Below are 22,154 nucleotides of genomic sequence, written 5' to 3'. Positions count from 1 at the left end.
GAGGAGAGGGAATAAAGGAAGATGGTGCCAAACTCTGAGTGGCCTAGGTCACGGCTAACCACTTCTTCTCTGACTAGGTCAGCGTCACGGTCATTGAGGCGCGGCAGCTGGTGGGGCTCAACATGGACCCCGTGGTCTGCGTGGAGGTGGGGGACGAGAAGAAATACACGTCCATGAAAGAATCGACCAACTGCCCCTACTACAATGAGGTGAGGTCTCTGCCTGTGGCTGTGTGGATAAGCCCTATGTCTCCTTTGCAAGAGGCTGGGCTAGGCGGGACTGATTCATCCGTCCTGTGCGTAATAACAATTTTAATTTAAGTTAAAAACTCTGCAAAAGGAATGTTTCAGTGCAGCAATGCAGCGAAGGAGCCAAACCCAGTGCTGTGGGTTGCTGAGTGCATCAACAGTTGCAGAGTGCTCTTATCCCCGAATGCTGACATATGAATGTCTTGCTAAGAAAAAAATGATTTTAAAAACCCACCACTTTTTCAAAATTCAAGAATCCCCACCCCCTTCATATTTCGAGGGAATTGTAGACTTTCACCATTATTCTTTCTCAGCCTTGGGTCCCCAGATGTTCTAGAACTACAACTCCCATCATCCCTGACCACTGGTCATGCTGGCTAGGAATGATGGGAGTTGTAGTCCAACTACATCTGGGAACCTAAGGTTGAGAAAGGCTGTTGCGTGGCGAGTTCCCGCCTCCCCCCAGTGGAAATAAAGACACATGACACAGATATTTAAGGTTAATGGGCTAAATATGGCCACAACTTTATTGGTTACAGGTGATGAGCGGTATTGGCTTAGGCATTGGTCCTAACTGATTATCTGGCTCCAGCCTGTACGCTTGAAGTCCGGGAAGGGTTAACCACCAGTAGGGGGAGTCCTGCTGATGCACATCAACTAGGAACTCCCCCGGGGTCACCAGTAGGGGGCGTTCCTTAGGCCCTCACCTCCATAGGCTTCGGACAGGACCACGCCCCCTGGAATCCTTTACCGGACTACCCTTCGATATGTGGGGCAGGTGATGGCGCTTCCTCCCCTCTTCCATCTACAGAGCAATACCAATGCCTAATCGCCAATACCAAGGAAGTTGTGACGATTTGCTATGAGGTAGGCGAAAAACCAAGTGGCTGGTGCCAATTTGCCAAGTGGAAAAATTCCTACCAGGCCCCTCAATGGCGACCACAAAGAGCGAGATCCCAGGCAGCCCCTGCGTTAAATGGAGCAGGCCACGCCCCCCAGGCTAGTCGATTGGCTGGCCAGGGGATGATGCGATCGGGATTCCCTCAGTCGCATGGAGGCTGAGAACCAGCCCCTCGCGCATGGTAGGAGGGTGAAGCCCGCAACCCTACGTCCTTCTACGTCGGAAGTGGCTTCTAGAATGATATACATTGGGTTTTGTTTTTTTAATCATGTTCTTTCTTACCATGGCTAATCCCTCACACCCCTTTTCTCTCTCCTTCCTCCCTGCTCCCAGTATTTTGTCTTTGACTTCCACGTTCCCCCAGATGTCATGTTCGACAAAATCGTCAAGATATCGGTGAGCAAGACTCTCTGCCTGCTCCTCTGTCTCTGTTGGAGAATTCTTGTAAACTGGCCAGTTTTGAGATGAACAGCTTAGGAGAAGGCAACCTGGAGAGCTGGAACAGATGTAGATGAAGAAATTGGGTGCCATTTAAGAGAAATACCTGATGCTCCAAACCAGCGTGTGAATCAAGTCTAGGGCACACGAGGCTAGAGATCTATGCCCCAAGAAATGGGTTCAAACACCGTTTTATCTAACACACATATTTTTGCAAGCAATTTCCTCTGCAGCGTGGCATTCCTGTATGTTTCTTCCACTGATATAGCATCATGCGTGCTTCTCTCCAATGTGTGCATTTCTGTTCTACATTGTTTTGGTCGAGATTTGCTGTCGCAAAATTCAGAGAACTGTGAATCTCAAAGGGCTGTGCACTGGCTCTGGCGCGAGATCTTATGGGACCATCTGGGTTCCTGCTGGATCTTGTGCAAGCATCCTTAGCCTCTCAAAACGCACATGTCGAGCAGGCTTTGCCCAGCAAGCAAGGCAGAGAGCTTAAAATATCTTTTGTGCTTAGGTTAGGTAAAGGTAAAGGGACCCCTGACCATTAGGTCCAGTCGCGGATGACTCTGGGGTTGTGCCGCTCATCTGGCTTTACTGGCCAAGGGAGCCGGCGTACAGCTTCCAGGTCATGTGGCCAGCAGGACTAAGCCACTTCTGGTGAACCAGAGCAGCGCACGGAAGCGCCGTTTACCTTCCCACCAGAGCGGTACCTATTTATCTACTTGCACTTTGACGTGCTTTCGAACTGCTAGGTTGGCAGGAGCAGGGACCGAGCAACGGGAGCTCACCCCGTCACGGGGATTCAAACCTCCAACCTTCTGATCAGCAAGTCCTAGGCTCTGTGGTTTAACCCACTGCGCCACCCGCGTCCCATCTGCTTAGGTTACCTGGCACAAGAACATGTTTTTAAGGTCCCAGCATTGCTTGCTGGGAGTATGGGAAATTTTCTCTCTCTCTGCCTCACCCACTAAGGCAGCGGTTCTCAACCTGTGGGTCCCCAGATGTTGTTGGAATACAACTCCCATTGTCCCTAGCTAGTGCTCAGGGATGATGGGAGTTGTAGTCCAACAACATCTGGGGACCCACAGGTTGAGAACCACTGCACGAAGGTTTGGATATATGCAATTTTCGGGTGTACATGTAATCTTTGGCACCAAACCTGCATGTAAGATATAACATATTGGCCTGAATATAAGTCCCACTTTTCCCCAAATTCCAAGCGTGAAAAGTTAAAGTGCGACATATTCATGACCTTATGGTATGCAGCCAGGAGCGCTGGGCAAACAGCTCTAGGAGCATGGCAAAGTGAAGCCCGCCCACTGCATAGACCCTCCCACTCTCCCCCAAGGCCAGGAAGGGAGACAGCGAGGAAGGGGAAAGGCTGCCGGCAACATAGCACAGCTCCTCCTCTTGCACCCAGGATGCAGCCAGGAGCAGCGAGGAAGGGAGCGGCTTATATTCGGGGGGGGGGGTTCTCTCTCTTTTCTCTCCCCCCCTCCAATTTTAAAGGTGCAGCTCATATTGGGGTGCAGCTTATATTCAGGCCAATACGGTACTGCACTGGGTACGGATGGCTTGTGGGATTTGACTTTCCTCAGTGGGTAATTTACCGTATTTTTCGCTCCATAAGACGCACCTAGTTTTTAAGGGATGAAGAGGGGGAAAGCTCTGTTTTTGGGAGGATCAGCTCACAGTTGTGCAGCTTCTTTTGCAAAGGGAGAAAGCCCCCCCCCTTTTTTTGAGGACCAGCTCAAAGTTGTTGAGCTTACTTTGCAAAGGGAAAAAAATCCTGTTTTTATGGGGTTCAACTCACAGTTCTGCAGCTTCTTTAGGAAAGGAAAGGGAGCCATTTCTACAGTTTCCAGACAGATAATCTAATCAGCCAGTCCCATGTCGATGGGGAAACAAAAAGCCCCTATCCGCAGAACATTCAACAATGGAGGCCTGGGCAAGGGGGCGGAAAGGGAGCCAGCGACTGATCACACATTTGCTCCATAAGACACACAGACATTTCCCCTTACTATTTAGGAGGGGAAAAGTGCATCTTATGGAGCGAAAAATACGGTAATACCCACCGTTTAGAAACAGCATTGGACTAACGGGCCACCTTGCTAACCGAAGTGAATTCATTTACATCCATCCTATCAGTTAAAACAAACAAGCTAACTAACATTTCTATAGCATTTAGGGTTCAGTAGGTGCCCGTTTATCGTATTCCTCAGAAATGTCTGCTGTGAAGCACAAGGTAGGATCCTCGCTAAACCTCTCTTCTGACTCTCCCCCCCCCCCTTTATCCTGAAGGTGATTCATTCCAAAAACCTCCTGCGCAGTGGAACCTTAGTCGGCTCCTTCAAAATGGACGTCGGAACCGTTTACACCCAGCCAGGTAGGTGGCAAAGGTTTTTTTTTCCTGGTGTGGAAGGCTGTTCTTGTGCTGTCAGGACTGCGGCAGTAGCTGTGGCAGAAACTTCTCCTTGGCAGTTCAATACGGAGGCTGGCACCAAATTTCCAGTTAGCCAAATTTTATTCATAGAATAAAAGAGCTACAAGGGACCCTAAGGGTTTCCTAGTCTGATCCTCTGTAATGCAAGAATGCAGGGCATCATTTTAGCTGTTCATTTCTCTAGTCAACCACCCTCTGCCACCCCCGCACCTCACCATCTCTTCATCCAACCACAGTCCTGGGAAACACTTACTCAAACCATTTTTTTCTGTGCGTGCAGAGCCCTCGCTGCACTTTATCTGACATTCTTTTTGTGGGAATGTTCAGGGTGGCAGGAGAGGATATATTGTTTATTTATATCCTTCCAAACTTGCGCTAGCAAGTTCCTTTACTTAGCAGAGTTTACAGATAGCTGGTTGCAGGCTCGTGTGAGCCTCTCACTAGTATACAATTCAGTCTGTCTCAGATTGAATTGTACGTTCCTGGTAAGTTCCTTTTAAATGCCTCTTAAAAGAATAAAGATGTCACTATCTTATTCAAAGTCAATAAAAGAAGTTTACTTACATCAGTTACGGTTGGATCCCTGAAGGCAGACTTAGTTACAAATACAGCAGATGCTCGGGTTGCGAACGTGCTTCTGTGCATGAGCAAAGGGCGATGAAGTGCTTCTGCACATGTGTGACCACTGAAACCCGGAAGTAACCCGTTCTGGTACTTCTGGGTTTTGGTGGTCCGTAACCCAAAAAAACACAACCTGAAGCCTCTGTAACCTGAGGTATAACTGTATGTACATGTAGATCTACTCCATGTGAGAGAATAATCCCAGTGCTTTTGCAAGCTGAGAGCTAGCAGAGCAGTCCTAGCTAAAAGCTGGTCAAACGAAGAAGGGAGTCAAAGAGAGAGAGGTGTGCTGCGTGACCCGTCCTTTTATTACCTGGGCAGGTAAGGTCATGCCCACCTTCTATCACATGCAAAAGGAAGGATGCTCCAGCCAGGAGGAACAGGAAGTTTCGACTGGCTAGACCAAACATTCTCTCTCATGTCCACTCTAGGAAAACAAGGAATGTTGTACTTGACTGCTCCCAGTGGATTACATCCCACAGTTTTTCACTCTAACATTCAGTCGCTAGGCTCCTCCTAAACTGGTTCTTGCCACTTTTGTGGTCCAGCCACATGCTTTGCAGAGTGACATGGTCCTCACTGATAACGGGTTTCACAGAAGTCTGCCCATCATCTTTGGTGGGCGCCATTGCGGGCTGGTGTTCCCCCTGGCATCCCGGGATCCAATGTGGAAAGTCCCAAGGACTGTTTCCCATGCAACAATGGGAGCCTAACGAAGCCGCCGTTCCCACACCAGTCCACCTGGGGGAACGAAGGCGCCAGGCTCTGCCGAGATGCTCAACTTGTGGGCGATCCTGCCCTCTCCCCAGCCCACCTCGCAGGGTCTCATGGTGGCTCCTTGTCTTCTCCTTGCAGAGCACCAGTTCTACCACAAGTGGGCGCTCCTCTCGGACCCGGAGGACATCACCGCGGGGCTGAAGGGTTATGTGAAGGTGGACATCGCGGTGGTGGGCAAAGGGGACAACATCAAGACGCCCCACAAGGCCAACGAGACGGACGAGGACGACATTGAGGGGTGAGGAGGGGAGAGGGCGAGGAAGGAGAGGAGGGGAGAAGAGCAGAGGGAGGGGAAAGGGGGGAAGAAGGGAGAGGAGAAGAAGAAGAGGAGTTTGGACTTGATATCCCACCTTTCACTCCCCTTAAGGCAGGGGTCGGCAAGGTTTACCTCACCTAGGCCAGTTCACTCCAGCGGAGACACAATGCAGACACGATTTTTGGCGCCACAGAAGCGAGTCCGTGTGTCACACTGTGCTGGTTTAATGCAGCGCATGGGGACTCGGTTCGGGGGTGGCTCGTGGGCCAGTTAAATGACCCCCGTGGGCCGTTTGTGGCCCATGGGCTGTAGGTTGCTGACCCCTGCCTTAAGGAGTCTCAAAGCGGCTCACAATCTCCTTTCCCTTTCCCACAACAAACACTCTGTGAGGTGAGTGGGGCTGAGAGACTTCAGAGAAGTGTGACTGGCCCAAGGTCACCCAGCAGCTGCAGGTGGAGGAGCGGAGACGCGAACCCAGTTCCCCAGATTACGAGTCCACCGCTCTTAACCACTACACCACTCTTTTACAGATTGTCCTTTGCTGAAAGAAAATTACATGAAAATGATGTATAGATGGTATATAACACCAGTGCAGATAGGTAGAATGTATAAAACTGCTTCAAATATATGCCGGAAATGTAAGGAAAAAGAAGGAACTTTTTACCATATGTGGTGGGACTGTAGTAAGATTTTAAAAAAATGGGAAACGATATACAATGAGTTGAAGAAAATGTTCCAATTAACATTTGTAAAAAAGCCTGAAGCATTTTTGTTAGGGATTGTAGGAAAAAAACCTGCCAAGGAAATTGAAGAACATTTTCATGTACACAACAGTGGTGGCAAGGGTGCTTCAGGTTTATTAACAAATGTTAGATGGAACATTTTCTTCAACTCATTGTATATCGTTTCCCAAAACGGTGTTGACTGTGTCTTGCAGGAACCTGCTCCTTCCCGATGGCGTCCCTCCGGAGAGGCAGTGGGCGCGCTTCTACATCAAGATCTACCGGGCAGAAGGTCTCCCTCGCATGAACACCAGCATCATGGCCAACGTCAAGAAGGCCCTCATTGGAGAGAACAAGGACCTGGTGGACCCCTATGTCCAGGTCCTCTTTGCAGGACAAAAGGTACATGGGCACATTAAGAGAGCCCTGGGACTCGGCCCACCTGAGAGTCCCCCTCGCTTGCAGGGAGACAGCTGGCTTTTGTTTAATGATGTGCATCCTTTGGACCATCGCTCTAATCAGTTAGACTGCAAGGGCCACTCAATAAATAGAAAAAAATGAATTATTATTATATTGGTTTAGATATCAAAAGGTGCTGAGAAAAATAACTTTGCTTGTCAAATTTCAAACCACCAGGATGTTACAACGGAGTATTACCGGTTGTCCGTTATCATGTTGCAGTCTTTTCTTCTATTAATTAAATAAAATTATATTAATGCAATGCAATGCAATATAATAAAATTAATATAATATAATATAATATAATATAATATAATATAATATAATATAATATAATATAATATAATATAATATAATATAATATAATATAATATATACTATACAATGGCCAATCTGGTGGGACCTAACAGGAGTTGTCACCTCAAATACTTGCAAGTTGGTGAAGGCCTGAAAGTTTAGCCCCAGAATCTGCTTTCAGACCATTTGCCAGGATGCTTTAGTTGTGATTCCTGCTTTGCAGGGGGGTTGGACTAGATGACCTCTTGGGATCCCCTCTAGTTCTGCACTTCTATGATTTGAATATGTGAGACTATCTACTTCCAGCAATGTGCAGATGGAAAATAAATAGTCCATTATTCCCCTTCAGAGAGTTAATTAAGACAACCAATGGGGAAATTATGTGCCATTGACACCTCCCTGTGTGCCCCCTACACACACACACACACACACACACACACACACACGTGAAAAGGATCGAGGGGTCTTGGTGGACCACAAGCTTAACAGGAGTCAACAGGGTGATGCAGCAGCAAAAAAGGCGAATGCTATTCTAGGCTGCATCAACAGAAGTTTAATGTCCAGATCAAAGGAAGGAATAGGTAAAGGTAAAGGGACCCCTGACCATTAGGTCCAGTCGTGGCCGACTCTGGGGTTGCAGCGCTCATCTCGCTTTACTGGCCGAGGGAGCCGGCGTACAGCTTCCGGGTCATGTGGCCAGCATGACTAAGCCACTTCTGGCGAACCAGAGCAGCGCACGGCAACGCCGTTTACCTTCCTGCCAGAGCGGTACCTATTTATCTACTTGCACTTTGACGTGCTTTCGAACTGCTAGGTTGGCAGGAGCAGGGACCGAGCAACGGGAGCTCACCCTGTCATGGGGATTTGAACAGCTGAACTTCTGATCGGCAAGTCCTAGGCTCTGTGGTTTAACCCACAGCGCCACCTGCGTCTATTCCTTTAAAGGCTCCAGGTGGAAGTGAATTTGCAGCCTAATTGGCCTATAGGTGAATCCCGGAATTAGCCAATCACGTGGGACCCATTGTGTAAATAATGTTTCTAAAGCAGACATTCTGGGGGAACTTCCATTCCTCCTCACCACCACTATGAGCTGAATAAAGAGCATGAGATCCACTCTCGACTCAGAGTATATTTCACCTTCCTTGGAGGTTTTTAAGCAGAGGTTGGACGGCCACCTGCCACGGATTCTTCAGCTTTGATTCCTGAATTGCAGGGGGTTGGACGAGATGGCACTTGGGGCTAATATCTAACTCTACAAATCTATTATTCTGTGAAATTGTAATCTCCTGCTGCGTGGCTCAATCTGGTTGTGGCCTGTTGGGAAACTGTGTATGTGCAGCTACTCACACAGTCAATTAAGTTTTGGCAGACAGCCAAAAGCTCATGTGAAGGAGTAAGACTGCCTGGTGATACAGAGGCATGGAGACAGCTCCCTGATTGGTCAAGCTCTCTCAAGGGAGTGATAATTAATGGCCTACTAGCTGGAATGTGTTAGTTCAGAGTTTGGAGTTCAGAGTTCTGTATCAGTGAAGGAGTTGTGAGTTGTGTCAGAGAGAGCTAGCTAAAGATCCGTGTTCTGTTCCTGTAAATAGTCCACTGTATGTAATAAACACCTAACTACAAGTTCCTGGTTCCTGCTTCGTCTATCCTGTCTGCAGCCAAGTTGCCAATTGCTTCTGTGGATTCTGCGTGTATTCTTCTTGGTCTGGCTAAGGTCCTGCAACTAGTCTGAAAGTTGCGAAACACCAATAGGTTTTACCAATATGGCCTGGGACCTTTGATCAGCCTTAGATGGCCACTGGCTTCTATTAGATCATTCCCAGAAGATCCCTATCAAGGGATGCAGTTCCTGAGGGCTATATGGAGCCTCCAGCACCAGGACCAGCATACCTTTGAAGGCTAGTTGCTGGCAAACTACAATGGGAGAACATGGTTGTCTGTAGGCTTCCTGGGAACATCTGCCTCTCCACTCTTGGAGACAGGATGCTGGGCTAGACGAACCTTCAGGTTTTGGCCCGTTGAGGTTCTTCTGGTGTCCTTATCTCCTTATGTCTTTCTCAGGGGAAAACCTCGGTCCAGAAAAGCAGCTACGAGCCCACGTGGAACGAGCAGATTGTCTTCACGGAAATGTTCCCCCCACTGTGCAAGCGGATCAAGGTCCAGATCCGCGATTCTGACAAGGTCAACGACGTGGCCATTGGGACCCATTTCATCGACCTCAGGAAGATCTCCAACGAAGGAGACAAAGGTGAGGTGAAGCACGAACCGAGTGCCATTATTTTGCAAAAAAACCAAAACAAAACCGGCACAGCATATCCGGGATAGACTTAATATTAGTTTGGTCTAATTTTCTTTTAAAGTCATCCAATTCCCTGGTCCTGAATGGGGTAACTGTGCCCCTGAAGGACTAGGTGCGCAGCCTGGGAGTCATTTTGGACTCACAGCTGTCCATGGAGGCACAGATCAAATCCATGTCAGGGCAGCTGTTTACCAGCTCCATCTGGTACGCAGGCTGAGACCCTATCTGCCTGCGGGCTGCCTCGCCAGAGTGGTGCATGCTCTGGTTATCTCTCGCTTGGTCTACTGCAATGCGCTCTACGTGGGGCTACCTTTGAAGGTGACCTGGAAACTACAACTAATCCAGAACGCAGCAGCCAGACTGCTGACTGGGAGCGGCCGCCAAGACCACATAACACCGATCTTGAAAGACCTACATTGGTTCCCAGTATGTTTCCGAGCACAATTCAAAGTGTTAGTGCTGACCTTGAAAGCCCTAAACAGCCTCGGTCCTGTATATCTGAAGGAGCATCTCCACCCCCATTGTTCTGCCCAGACACTGAGGTCCAGCGCTGAGGGCCTTCTGGCGGTTCCCTCATTGCGAGAAGCAAAGCTACAGGGAACCAGGCAGAGGGCCTTCTCAGTGGTGGCACCCGCCCTGTGGAACGCCCTCCCACCAGATGTCAAAGAGAAGAACAACTACCAGACTTTTAGAAGACATCTGAAGGCAGCCCTGTTTAGGGAAGCTTTTAATGTTTGATGTATTGCAGTATTTTAATATTTTTTTGGAAGCCGCCAAGAGTGGCTGGGGAAGCCCAGCCAGATGGGCGGGGTATAAAAAATAAATTATTATTATTATTATTATTATTATTATTATTATTATTATTATTTATTTGGTGTCTGCTATTGCCTCCTGCTGGAGCGAGTTCCACAGGTTAACAATGTGCTACATCAACATTGACCTTCTTCCCTTTGCTCTGCTGTTCTTGACCAGGCTTCCTGCCCACGTTTGGCCCTGCCTGGGTGAACATGTACGGCTCCACGCGCAACTACACCCTGATGGACGAGCACCAGGACTTGAACGAGGGCCTGGGCGAAGGGGTCTCCTTCCGTGCCCGCCTCCTGCTCAGCTTGGCCGTGGAAATCTTGGATACCAGCAACCCAGAGCTCACCAGCTCCACCGAAGTCCAAGTCGAGATGGCCACGGCAGTTGCCGACGTAAGTCTCTGATCCTGGCCCAACCCAGCCAGATGGGTGAGGTATAAATAATAAAATTATCGTTATTATCATCTATTCCTTGCTAGTTCTTGTTTATACTGTGGTATCCAGTTCTGGGCACCACAGTTCAAGAAGGACACTGACAAACTGGAACGTGTCCAGAGGAGGGCAACCAAAATGGTCAAAGGCCTGGAAACGATGCCTTATGAGGAACGGCTAAGGGAGCTGGGCATGTTTAGCCTGGAGAAGAGGAGGTTAAGGGGTGATATGATAGCCATGTTCAAAGATATAAAAGGATGTCACATAGAGGAGGGAGAAAGGTTGTTTTCTGCTGCTCCAGAGAAGCGGACACGGAGCAATGGATCCAAACTACAAGAAAGAAGATTCCACCTAAACATTAGGAAGAACTTCCTGACAGTAAGAGCTGTTTGACAGTGGAATTTGCTGCCAAGGAGTGTGGTGGAATCTCCTTCTTTGGAGGTCTTTAAGCAGAGGCTTGACAACCATATGTCAGGAGTGCTCTGATGGTGTTTCCTGCTTGGCAGGGGGTTGGACTCGATGGCCCTTGTGGTCTCTTCCAACTCTATGATTCTATGATTCTATGATTCCTTAAGCTCCCCCGCAAGGGTAGCAGGGAACACTAGCTTCTCTATAGACTTCCTTCCCCCTAGGATTTAGCTCCTGACTTGTGAGTTATTGCAGGATTTGAACCCTAGAAGCAGCACCCTTATTTCTCTCAGTTGCTTTAGTTATATAAATGGGCCTTACTTACTTCTTGAATTGCAAGGGGCTGGACTAGATGGCTTCCGGGGTCCCTTCCAACTCTATAGTTCTATGATTCTATACCCTCTCCTCACACATCTGCCAAACTTGCCTTGACTGCTTCATCAGTCAGGGTTCCCTCTAGCCAGATGCAGCAAGTTCTTCTTATGTCCTTTTGTTCTAATATTTTTTTATATTTTCCCCATACCCTAAAATTGATTTCCTCATTATATGATTCTGAAAACCTTTGCTTTTTCATACCATAAATATGCATGCCATCCAAATGTGTTATCATGTTCCTCTGAATCTAAAATATCCCCATCTCTCAATATTATCCCATCCCAGATCCAGCAAATACAGGATGCCTCATAATAAAGTTTTAAGTCTGGCAGGGCAAAACCCCGTCTCTCTTTAATATCTGATAGCAATTTATATTTTATCCTTGTTTTCTTCCCCTGCCAGATGAATCTGGAAATTTTTTTTTTTGCCATTCTTTAAAGCTTCCAGTACCGCCTATCACCAGGATCGATTGGAATAAAAATAACATTCTTAGCAAGACAATTATTTGAATCACTGATATTCTTCCCCAGAACGATAAATTCATTCTACCCCAAATCTCCAAATTCCTAAGTTCTTCTTATGTCCTTCTCCCACCCCACAGAACTGCACGGGCAAGATGGACGAATTTTTTCTCTTTGGATCCTTCCTGGAGGCCACCATGATTGACAGGAAGAATGGAGACAAGCCCATCAACTTTGAGGTCACCATAGGTTGGTATGGCTTCTTTAAGGGATGGGGTGAGCAGCCCCACCAAGGAGGGGCATTAGCCTTCTGGGGTGCTGTGCGCACAGAACTGTGAGCATTTACCGTATTTTTTGCCCTATAAGACTCACTTTTCCCCTCCTAAAAAGTAAGGGGAAATGTGTATGTGTCTTATGGAGCAGATGCAGGCTGCGCAGCTATCCCAGAAGCCAGAACAGCAAGAGGGATTGCTGCTTTCACTGCACAGCGATCCCTGTTGCTGTTCTGACTTCTGAGATTCAGAATATTTTTCTTCTTGTTTTCCTCCTCCAAAAACTAGGTGCGTCTTATGGTCTGATGCGTCTTCTAGAGCGAAAAATACGGTAACTCCCGTTTGCAGCAAATAAACTCAGTCCTTTACAGCAGAATGCAGCAGAATCAACTGTGGCTGGAATAGTAACATCAAGGGTTTTATTTAGAAAGCAAATAAGAATACAACAAGGCAACTCTCACATCCGTCTTCTTCCATAGTCAGAGTCAAAAGGAAGGATAAGGAAAACAAGAGCAGTAGAGCAGAGAGGGGAGAGCAAGAGGGAGGAGACATTTAAATAGTTCCCATCCTCAGACATCAATTGAGCAATTAAAGGCAACCTGCAACATTATGCAGTGTGAGAATGAGACATTACAGGAACCATGTGCAAAATGTGGCACTGGAAAAAGAGCATGGGCTTTCTGAGGACCAAGTGTGTAGGAATAACGGAGGACGACAGGACGTTGAATGCAGGTGAGCTGTTTGTGAGCAAGCTGGCAAGCATGCTCCAAGCAAGCTGCCGACTGGCTGTGCAGAGGCTCCTTTTATTAGCAGAAGGCAACAATTGGATACAGTAGTGAAACCACTCTGAACATGACCTATCTCCATCTAAGCACATTTCCGGCGTTGTCAAATACACATGTCAGCAGGCGTTTCCCTAAAATGTTTTCCCCAGTACTTGATTACATCTGCGTCCCCGGTCATGCTCCAGCCATGTGTTATGTCTAGTAACCAAATCTGTGAGAGGACAAATGGTCAGGGGGAAAACCCTGTCTTCTGGCCAAGAGGCTAGAGTTCAGGGAGAGTGGCCGCAAGGCTCCTTGGCACGCTGTGGTGTGCCAGGTGCGAGGTGTGCCTCAGCACCGGTGGAGCGTCACTCCCACAAAATGGTATCAGAAATCGAACCTGAGGCGGCTTCTTCTTTGGTGATCCCTCGTAGCCAAGTACAGTGGTGCCTCGCAAGATGAAATTAATCCGTTCTGCGAGCCTCTTCATCTTGCGGTTTTTTCGTCTTGCGAAGCACGGCTATTAGCGGCTTAGCGGCTTTAAGAAAAAGGAAACAAACTCACAAGAACTTGCAAGATGTTTCATCTTGCGAAGCAAGCCCATAGGGAAATTCGTCTTGCGGAACGACTCAAAAAACAGAAAACTCTTTCGTCTAGCGAGTTTTTCGTCTTGCGAGGCATTCGTCTTGCGGGGCACCACTGTAAGATCGACTTCCATAAACACAGTCTTAACAGTGAGTCCATAAGTGACTATGGTGGCCAGTTCTGGATCCACACGTTTTTCCACAGTGGGGACATAGGTTTCCGGGCGGGAGTTAATCACGGTGAGGGTTTGCCAAGCGTGCCTTCCTCTTAGCATGTTTCTCCCTTGCGTCCTGAGTTCGAGGGTCTTCAAAGCCCATGACATAAAGGCTGTTCTCCAACTGGAGCTCTCACAGGCCTGAGTTTCCCAGTTGTCAGTGTTTATGCTACATTTTCTTAGATTTGCCTTGAGACAGTCTTTAAACCTCTTTTGTTGACCACCGGCATGACGTGCTGCCCTTGACTCAGAATATTCCTGAACCGTGTATCACAAGATCCTAGGATTGCATAGTTCAAAAAGTGTAGATCCAGACACAAAAGTTGTGAGGGGTAAATACCGACTACGTCCGGGAAGTTCCGGCTGTATGGCAACCCTAGTTCTCTCCGACTCTGCCGTTCCATGGTGATTCTATCCCTTCCATTTCCCCCAGGCAATTATGGCAATGAAATCGACGGGATGTCCAAGCCTATGATCAAGAAGAAGAAAGAGAGTGGAGGAGATGGAAACGAGGAAGAGTCTCAGCTGCTGGAGAACGAGAGTGACGAGGAAAGCACAGACGATGGGGAGTTTGTCTCCATCTCCTCTTCTCCACCTCTGAGGCCTTTGATCACAGACAGGCAAGCAAAACTTTGGCCGGTCCAGTTGACGTGAAAAACCTTGTTGTTGGAAAGGGCGGTGGAGAGAGGTCCCAGAATTTCTTCTTGCCTCCTTGTGTCCTGAGGACATCACATAGTATGGTCCATCGAGGGCAGTAGTGCTGAGCTGACCCCAGAGGACTCTCCTGCAGTGATGGTGGGCCGATTTAATGCACACATTTATTTCGATGAGAACATAGGCTCACAGAATCAACACAATTCAAAGTGTTGGTGCTGACCTTTAAAGCCCTAAACGGCCTCAGTCCAGTATACCTGAAGGAGCGCCTTCTTGGTGGTGGCACCCACCCTGTGGAACGCCCTCCCACCAGATGTCAAAGAGAAAAACAACTACCAGACTTTTAGAAGACATCTGAAGGCATCCCTGTTTAGGGAAGCTTTTAATGTTTAATATGTTATTGTATTTTAGTGTTCTGTTAGAAGCCGCCCAGAGTGGCTGGGGAAGCCCAGCCAGATGGGCAGGGTATAAATTATTATTATTATTATTATTTCTATGTTCTCATCTAAATAAATGGCTGCCTTGCCAAATGCAAAGCGGTTCTTTTAAAATGAGATTCGGAAGCAGCACAAAACACAAGTGAGTGAGAAGATGAAAGGTTTTATTCTAAACAGCAAGCAAGCACCTCAACCTGCCACTTGGAAGCCCCCAAGAAGCAGCGAAGTGACTCCCCATGTAGCCTCACTTTGCAGGGCCCTGCGGCTGATTAGTCCGTGCCCAAGCTTCTCCAAAACTCTCCCCACAACCATCCAATTTATAGATAGCTAGCCTGTGTGGCTTGGCCAACTGGCTACATGCAGATCATTCATTACAGTGGTACCTTGGTTATCAAACTTAATCTGTTCCGGAAGTCCGTTCCAAAACCAAAGCATTCCAAAACCAATGTGCTCTTTCCCATAGAATGTAATGCAAAATGGATTAATCCGTTCCAGACTTTTAAAAACAACCCTTGAAACAGCAATAAGACATGAATTTTACTATCTAACGAGACCACTGATCCATAAAATGAAAGCAATAAACAATGTGTTGCAGTCACACAATCAGTCATCCAGTAGCTGAACTGGGTTCCACACAGTCACAAAAACAAAACAAAGAGCCGCGAAAACAAAAATGCAAAATGAATAGCAAAAACAGACAGACCTCAGCGTAGCACTCAAAATGGAAGTGTGGCACTCAATTCAGAAGCGTAACACTCAAAAAGGAGCAAGTTTGGCTTCTGAAAAAAGTTGGCAAACCGGAACACTTACTTCCAGGTTTGCAGTGTTTGGGTTCAAAGTTGTTTGAGTACCAAGGTGTTTGAGAACCAAGGTACCAGTGTTCTGGCTACATGCAGATCATTCAATAGCCACCCCCTCCCAATGCCTCACTTTCTCAAAACTATGTCCAACATCAGTACGTTTCCAAGCACAATTCAAAGTGTTGGTAATGACCTTGAAAGCCCTAAACGGCCTCGACCCAGTATACCTGAAGCAGCGTCTCCACCCCCATCATTCAGACTGGACACTGAGGTCCAGCACCGAGAGCCTTCTGGCAGTTCCCTCATTGCGAGAAGCAAAGCTACAGGGAACCAGGCAGAGGGCCTTCTCTATGGTAGCACCTGCCCTGTGGAACGCCCTCCCACCAGATGTCAAACCAGATGAACAACAACTACCAGACTTTTAGAAGACATCTGAAGGCAGCCCTGTTCAGGGAAGCTTTTAACATTTGATGCATTATGGTATTTTAATATTTTGTTGGAAGCCGCCCAGAGTGGTTGGGGAAGCCCAGCCAGAAGGGCGGGGTATAAATAATAAAATATGATTATGATTATGGTTACCAAAGAAGGACCCCAGCACTATCACTTCCTCCCAACTGATTAAGACATTACAGGCTGTTCTCAGCCATCCAAGAACTTAACAAGAGACAGGGAGGAGGCAGGAAAAGTAACTAGGGAGGAGGCAGGAAAAGTAACTAGGTCAGATCACTAACTCCTCGAAATACAATTTATCTTCCGGATGGATCACCCATACAATGGCCCATCTAACCATGGCTAGCCAATTATTTGTAAGAAGTCTACAGGGAGGGTTTCATGGTGGCAGAGACCATTTGGTGGCATGCTGCCTCTGAAGTTAGCCGCTTCCTTGAGAACGTATCATAGCTAACAGCCTGTGATAAGTTCTCCGAAAGCCAGCTAAGCCAGTACCGTCTCCGCATCTTGTGGCAGGGAGTTCCGTAAGTTCTGAACAGTTGCTGCCCCAACACAGCCCCTTCCAGCTCTTGAGGTTTACCGCCTGCTCCTTCCTCCCCCTGCTCCCAGGAACTACTTCCACCTGCCGTATTTTGAGAAGAAGCCTTGCATCTACATCAAGAGCTGGTGGCAGGATCAGCGAAGGCGTCTGTACAACTCCAACATCATGGACAAGATTGCGGACAAGCTGGTGGGTACCCAAGGGGGTCTGGGGGAGGTGTGGGGTGGGGAGGGAAACACTAGGGTGACCCCTGGCTCCAGTTGGTAGATGACCCTCGGCCCCTTCCAACTCTGCAATTCTATCTTCTTCTTCTTTGACGATCCCTCGTAGCCAAGTAAGATTGTCTTCCATAAACATAGTTTAAACAATGAGTCCGTAATTGACCGTGGAGGCCAATTCTGGATCCACACGTCCTTCCACAGTGGGGACATTGGTTTCCGGGTGGGAGTTGATCACGGTGAGGGTTTGCCAAGCGTGCCTTCCTCTTAGCACGTTTCTCCCTTGCGTCCTGAGTTTGAGCATCTTCAAAGCCCATGTCACCTTTGATAAAGGCTGTTCTCCAATTGGAGCACTTGCAGACCAATGTTTCCCAATTGTTGGTGTTTATACTACATTTTTGAGGGACGCGGGTGGTGCTGTGGATTAAACCACAGAGCCTAGGACTTGCCAATCAGAAGGTCGGCGGTTCGAATCCCCGCGATGGGGTGAGCTCCTGTTGCTCGGTCCCTGCTCCTGCCAACCTAGCAGTTTGAAAGCACGTCAAAGTGCAAGTAGATAAAAAGGTACTGCTCCGGCGGGAAGGTAAACGGAGTTTCCGTGCGCTGCTCTGGTTCGCCAGAAGTGGCTTAGTCATGCTGGCCACATGACCTGGAAGCTGTACGCTGGCTCCCTCGGCCAATAAAATGAGATGAGCACCGCAACCCCAGAGTTGGTCACGACTGGACCTAACGGCCAGGGGTCCCTTTACCTTTACCTTTATATTACATATTTAAAAATTTGCTTTGAGAGAGTCTTTAAACCTCTTTTGTTGACCACCAGCATTATGCTTACAATATTAAAGTTCTGAATAGAGTAGTTGCTTTGGAAGACGATCATCAGGCATCTGCACAACATGACCAGTCCAACGAAGTTGATGTTGAAGAATCATTGCTTCAACACTGGGTATCTTTGCTTCTTCCACTACACTGGCATTAGTTCACCTGTCTTCCTGAGCTCCGCCCTGCCTGGTAGACCTGCTACATTGACGGTTGTTTCTGACCTTCCAGGAAGAAGGCTTGAATGACGTTCATGAGATGATGAAGACTGAGAAGCCTCACCCGGAACGACGCCTCCGCGGGGTCCTGGAGGAGCTGAGCAGTGCATGCCTGTGAGTCAGCCACAACTGGGGGGAGAAGGACCCTCAAAATATCAGGAAGTTGCAAGGGAAGGGCCATGAGATTCAGCCCACTGCCAAACTGTCTCAAGTCTGGGCACACACACACCCACACACACCCTCCAAGACCATCTTTGCTGCCCTTTCTTGTCGGCACCAGCTTAAGTCTCCATTCTCTGCCCTACCCTTTGACCTGTCCCAACAGGCGGTTTGTGACCCTCTCCAACAAGGACCAGAACCATTCCTCCCGGACGCGGCTGGACCGGGAGAGGCTGAAATCCTGCATGCGGGAACTGGTGAGTGTCTCTCCAGGTTGGGAGCCCCCAGCTGGGGGGAAAAAAGGAAAAGGGAATGGGCAGGGGGTTCAATGGGCATGGTGCCTGCTATGAAGGCGGGCCTTTTCCACACTCTTTTCCTAACCTGATTGCAACACAACAGCCCTGCAGTGTTGCCAGTGGGCACGATTCTCTGGTCATTCCTGCCCCTACCCTCCCATATCCTAGTCCAACATCAAAGCAGCTGGATCGTTTCCCTGGTGGACTCCCCCACCTAAACTTCCTAAAATATCTGAAGAAGTGTGCATGCACAGAAAAACTTGTACCAAGAACAAACTTAGTTGGTCTCTAAGGTGCTACTGGACATTTCTATATATATATTCCTAAAATATTATTATTTATTGAATTTATATACCCTCCTATACCCGGACGTCTCAGGGCAGTTCGCAGAACAAAATATAAAACCACAAAATATGTAATCAAAATAAAAACAACAACCCAATACCCCACCCCAAACCACATTTTAAAAGGGCGTAGGGAAACAGAGCAATGCACTCTACTTATGAGTTACTCAGAGTGTAAAAACAAAATAAAAAGATTCCTTCCAGTAGCACCTTAAAGACCAACTAAGTTAGTTCTAGGTATGAGCTTTCGTGTGCATGCACACTTCTTCAGATACACTGAAACAGAAGTCACCAGACCCTTCTATATAGTGAGAAGGTGGGGAGGGGTATTACTCAGAAGGGTGGTGGGAATGGGTGATAGGCAGATAGCTGTGATGAGCCTGTTGACGACTCTTAACGACTGCAATAGGTCTTACAGGAAAAAGCAAGGGGTGAGAAGGTGAAAAATGGCTTTGTCATGTATAATGAGATAAGAATCCAATGTCTTTGTTCAGACCAGGTCTCTCCATGGTTTTAAGTTTGGTAATAAGTTGCAATTCAGCAGCTTCTCTTTCCAGTCTATTTCTGAAATTCCTTTGTAATAGAACAGCTACTTTGAGATCTTGTATAGAATGTCCTGGGAGATTGAAATGTTCTCCTACTGGTTTCTCTGTCTTGTGATTCCTGATGTCAGATTTATGTCCGTTTATCCTTTGGCGTAAGGTTTGGCCTGTTTGTCCAATATAGAGAGCTGAAGGACACTGTTGGCATTTGATGGCATACACAATGTTAGACGATGAGCAATTAAATAGTCCCGAGATGGTATGTGTGATGTTGTTGGGGCCAGTAATGGTGTTGTCCGGGTGTATGTGGCAGCAAAGTTGGCAGCTGGGTTTATTGCAGGCTCTGGTGCCAGTGTCCGTGTTAAGTCTGGTAGTAGTATTATTGTGGGTTAGGAGTTGTTTAAGATTGGGTGGCTGTCTGTAGGCAATGAAAGGTCTTCCTCCCAGAGCTTGAGAATTCCCACCACCCTTCTGAGTAATACCCCTCCCCACCTTCCCACTATTTAGAAGGGTCTGGTGACTTCTGTTTCAGTGTATCTGAAGAAGTGTGCATGCACACGAAAGCTCATACCTAGAACTAACTTAGTTGGTCTTTAAGGTGCTACTGGAAGGATTTTTTTTATTTTGTTTTGACTATGGCAGACCAACACGGATACCTATCAGAGTGTAAAGGCAGAGATGGTGGTCTCTTACAACCCTCATCCTAAACTTCCAGTAGCATGAATTCCAAGTGACGTGGAGGATTCTAAAATTTACACACACACATCAATGGTCAAATTATGAAATATTATTAAAAATAAAAGGTGGAGGAAAAGCAAGCAGAAGGTCAAAACAGAATACAAAATAAACCAGAGCATTGTGCTCTAAAATTAAACTAATCCTAGCCTATTCCTGACACTATAGCTGTTACCCATTGTGGGAATGCATTTAGACGCCAGTTATTATCCTTCCTCGCTCATTTTTGTGAGATCAGCGGAGTATCATCCTTTGCAGCTTAAACTTGGAAGCTGAGACAAGCTATATCTTAGCTTCTACAAACAATAATCCGGGGTGCTCTGAAGGCAGACTAGATTCTCCTGGTATTACCCATTTTCTCCCCCTTAAAAATAACAATCACACATACATTGTTTCGTAAAAAAGTAAAAGTAACGTTTACTTGCCTAAGTGGGTATCGAAGCAGCAATTGCAGTAGCGAAAAGAAGGCGGGTTTATATCTACCATCTGAATTACAAAAGTACAGAATCTAAGTTCAAAATTGTGTCTGAGCTATGGAGCTCAGACACCCATGTGTCTGCTTGGAGTTCTTTCTAGCAATTTTTACAGGAAAGTTCTGTGACCCTCAGCCTTTTCATGTGCCTATCAGCCAAAACATGAATGGTTAGTTGTGACTGCAAGAATGACCCACACAAGTAAGCAGCGAGGAAAGTCATCTTCGCCCCAAATTAGGTCTGCATCCCGGATGATGAGAGTGAACACAACTGCAGGGAGGCTCTTTTAAAGACTCTCTCCATTGTCTTCGGAGGGAGGGACTTCCAAACCTTGCTGACCAATGGGCCATTACATTTCAGTGCCAAGGAAATAAGGTGCAATTGTGGGGAAGGGAATGCAATTGATTGTGGATCATTTGTGGGCTCAAAAACAGGAACAAGAAGTACTATTGCATTTGCTGGCTTGATTGATTTCTGGACATTGGATGAGCCAGCAAATGTAGGAAATCCCCACTGCTTTGGTGTTTGCCAACATGCCTTTCTCCAAGACCACCTGTTTGAACAATCACATTTTATAAAGTAAGATAGCAACAGACATCAGCAGAGCCTGCAGTGACCCCAGTTTAGTAGACAAGGATGTTTATTATTATTATTATTATTATTATTATTATTATTTTATTAAAGATTTTCTTGATTTACAAAAGTTTGCAATGTTTCTCTCTCTCGTATTTTTTCCCTCCATGTAACATTTTTACAAATCAGTTTCATTTGTTGCGATATTGGGAAGAAAAGTGGGAGAGAGGTGGAGGGGGGGGAAAGATGGGTGGGGTTGGGGTCGGGTGGCGATGTTTCTGTTTCACTTACTATATGTAGGGTTTGGTGTCAGCGTTGCTTGTGCAGGTTCTTTGCTGTTCGCTTGTGTTCCTTTGGACAACAACCATACGAGAAATAAGTAAAATAACCAAGCAAGTATTAGAAATCACCCCAGAATTGGCCCTACTAAACATCTTCCAAGACAATACAGTGGTACCTCAGGTTACATACGCTTCAGCTTACATACCCTGCAGGTTACAGACTCCGCTAACCCAGAAATAGTGCTTCAGGTTAAGAACTTTGCTTCAGGATGAGAACAGAAATCGTGTTCTGCAGCACAGCGGCAGCAGGAGGCCCCATTAGCTAAAGTGGTGCTTCAGGTTAAGAACAGTTTCAGGTTAAGTATGGACCTCTGGAACGAATTAAGTACTTAACCTGAGGTACCACTGTAATGCCCATTTACACCGCAAAGAACTCATAACCCACCTATTTTCAGCAGCCAGAAACATCATAACCAGACACTGGAGAGACCTGTCAGGAGTAAGCATGGATCAATGGTACCAAATAGTATAGGAAACAGCCTTACTAGAAAAATTAACCAATAAACTGAAACTGACACAGGGACAAATAGAAGAAGACGCCTTCACCCCAGTATGGCTCCCCTTTATCACATACACAGCCCAACAGGATAATGACAAAAATCCACCAACAGCATACAAATCAATATGGCTAACCTGATCCAAAACACCCACCTACCCCACTCACACATGAAAACAAAGACCACCACAGCCAACCGCAAATGGACAGCCACACCCCAGGCCAACCCCAACCTCTCTCACCACCAAAGTAGACAGGGATGTTGAGTCTCACCCCCTTCCAT

The 22,154-nt window shown here is 47.1% G+C and overlaps 1 protein-coding gene across 4 annotated transcripts in view; it reads left to right on the top strand.

The window, feature by feature from the left end:
- The window catches only part of OTOF (otoferlin), a 203,173-nt gene that overhangs the window by 113,183 nt on the left and 67,836 nt on the right, over positions 1-22,154 (top strand). For 2 of the 4 annotated variants that reach the window (XM_081854516.1, XM_081854519.1), the window contains exons 1-3: positions 16,731-16,849; positions 17,926-18,026; positions 18,238-18,328. In XM_081854516.1, the coding sequence (XP_081710642.1) occupies positions 16,826-16,849; positions 17,926-18,026; positions 18,238-18,328 (216 nt within the window). In that variant the 5' untranslated portion in view covers positions 16,731-16,825. Of the gene's footprint in view, positions 1-77; positions 210-1,482; positions 1,546-3,891; positions 3,977-5,509; positions 5,670-6,624; positions 6,812-9,226; positions 9,414-10,436; positions 10,661-12,083; positions 12,193-14,211; positions 14,399-16,718; positions 16,850-17,925; positions 18,027-18,237; positions 18,329-22,154 lie in introns of those variants that run through there. The other 2 variants (XM_081854518.1, XM_081854517.1) reach the window with 2 other exon arrangements.

Source organism: Podarcis erhardii (assembly GCF_964252035.2).
Source record: "Podarcis erhardii genome assembly, chromosome: 3".
NCBI lineage: Eukaryota > Metazoa > Chordata > Lepidosauria > Squamata > Lacertidae > Podarcis > Podarcis erhardii.
This window is presented reverse-complemented; position numbering and strand designations above follow the sequence as displayed.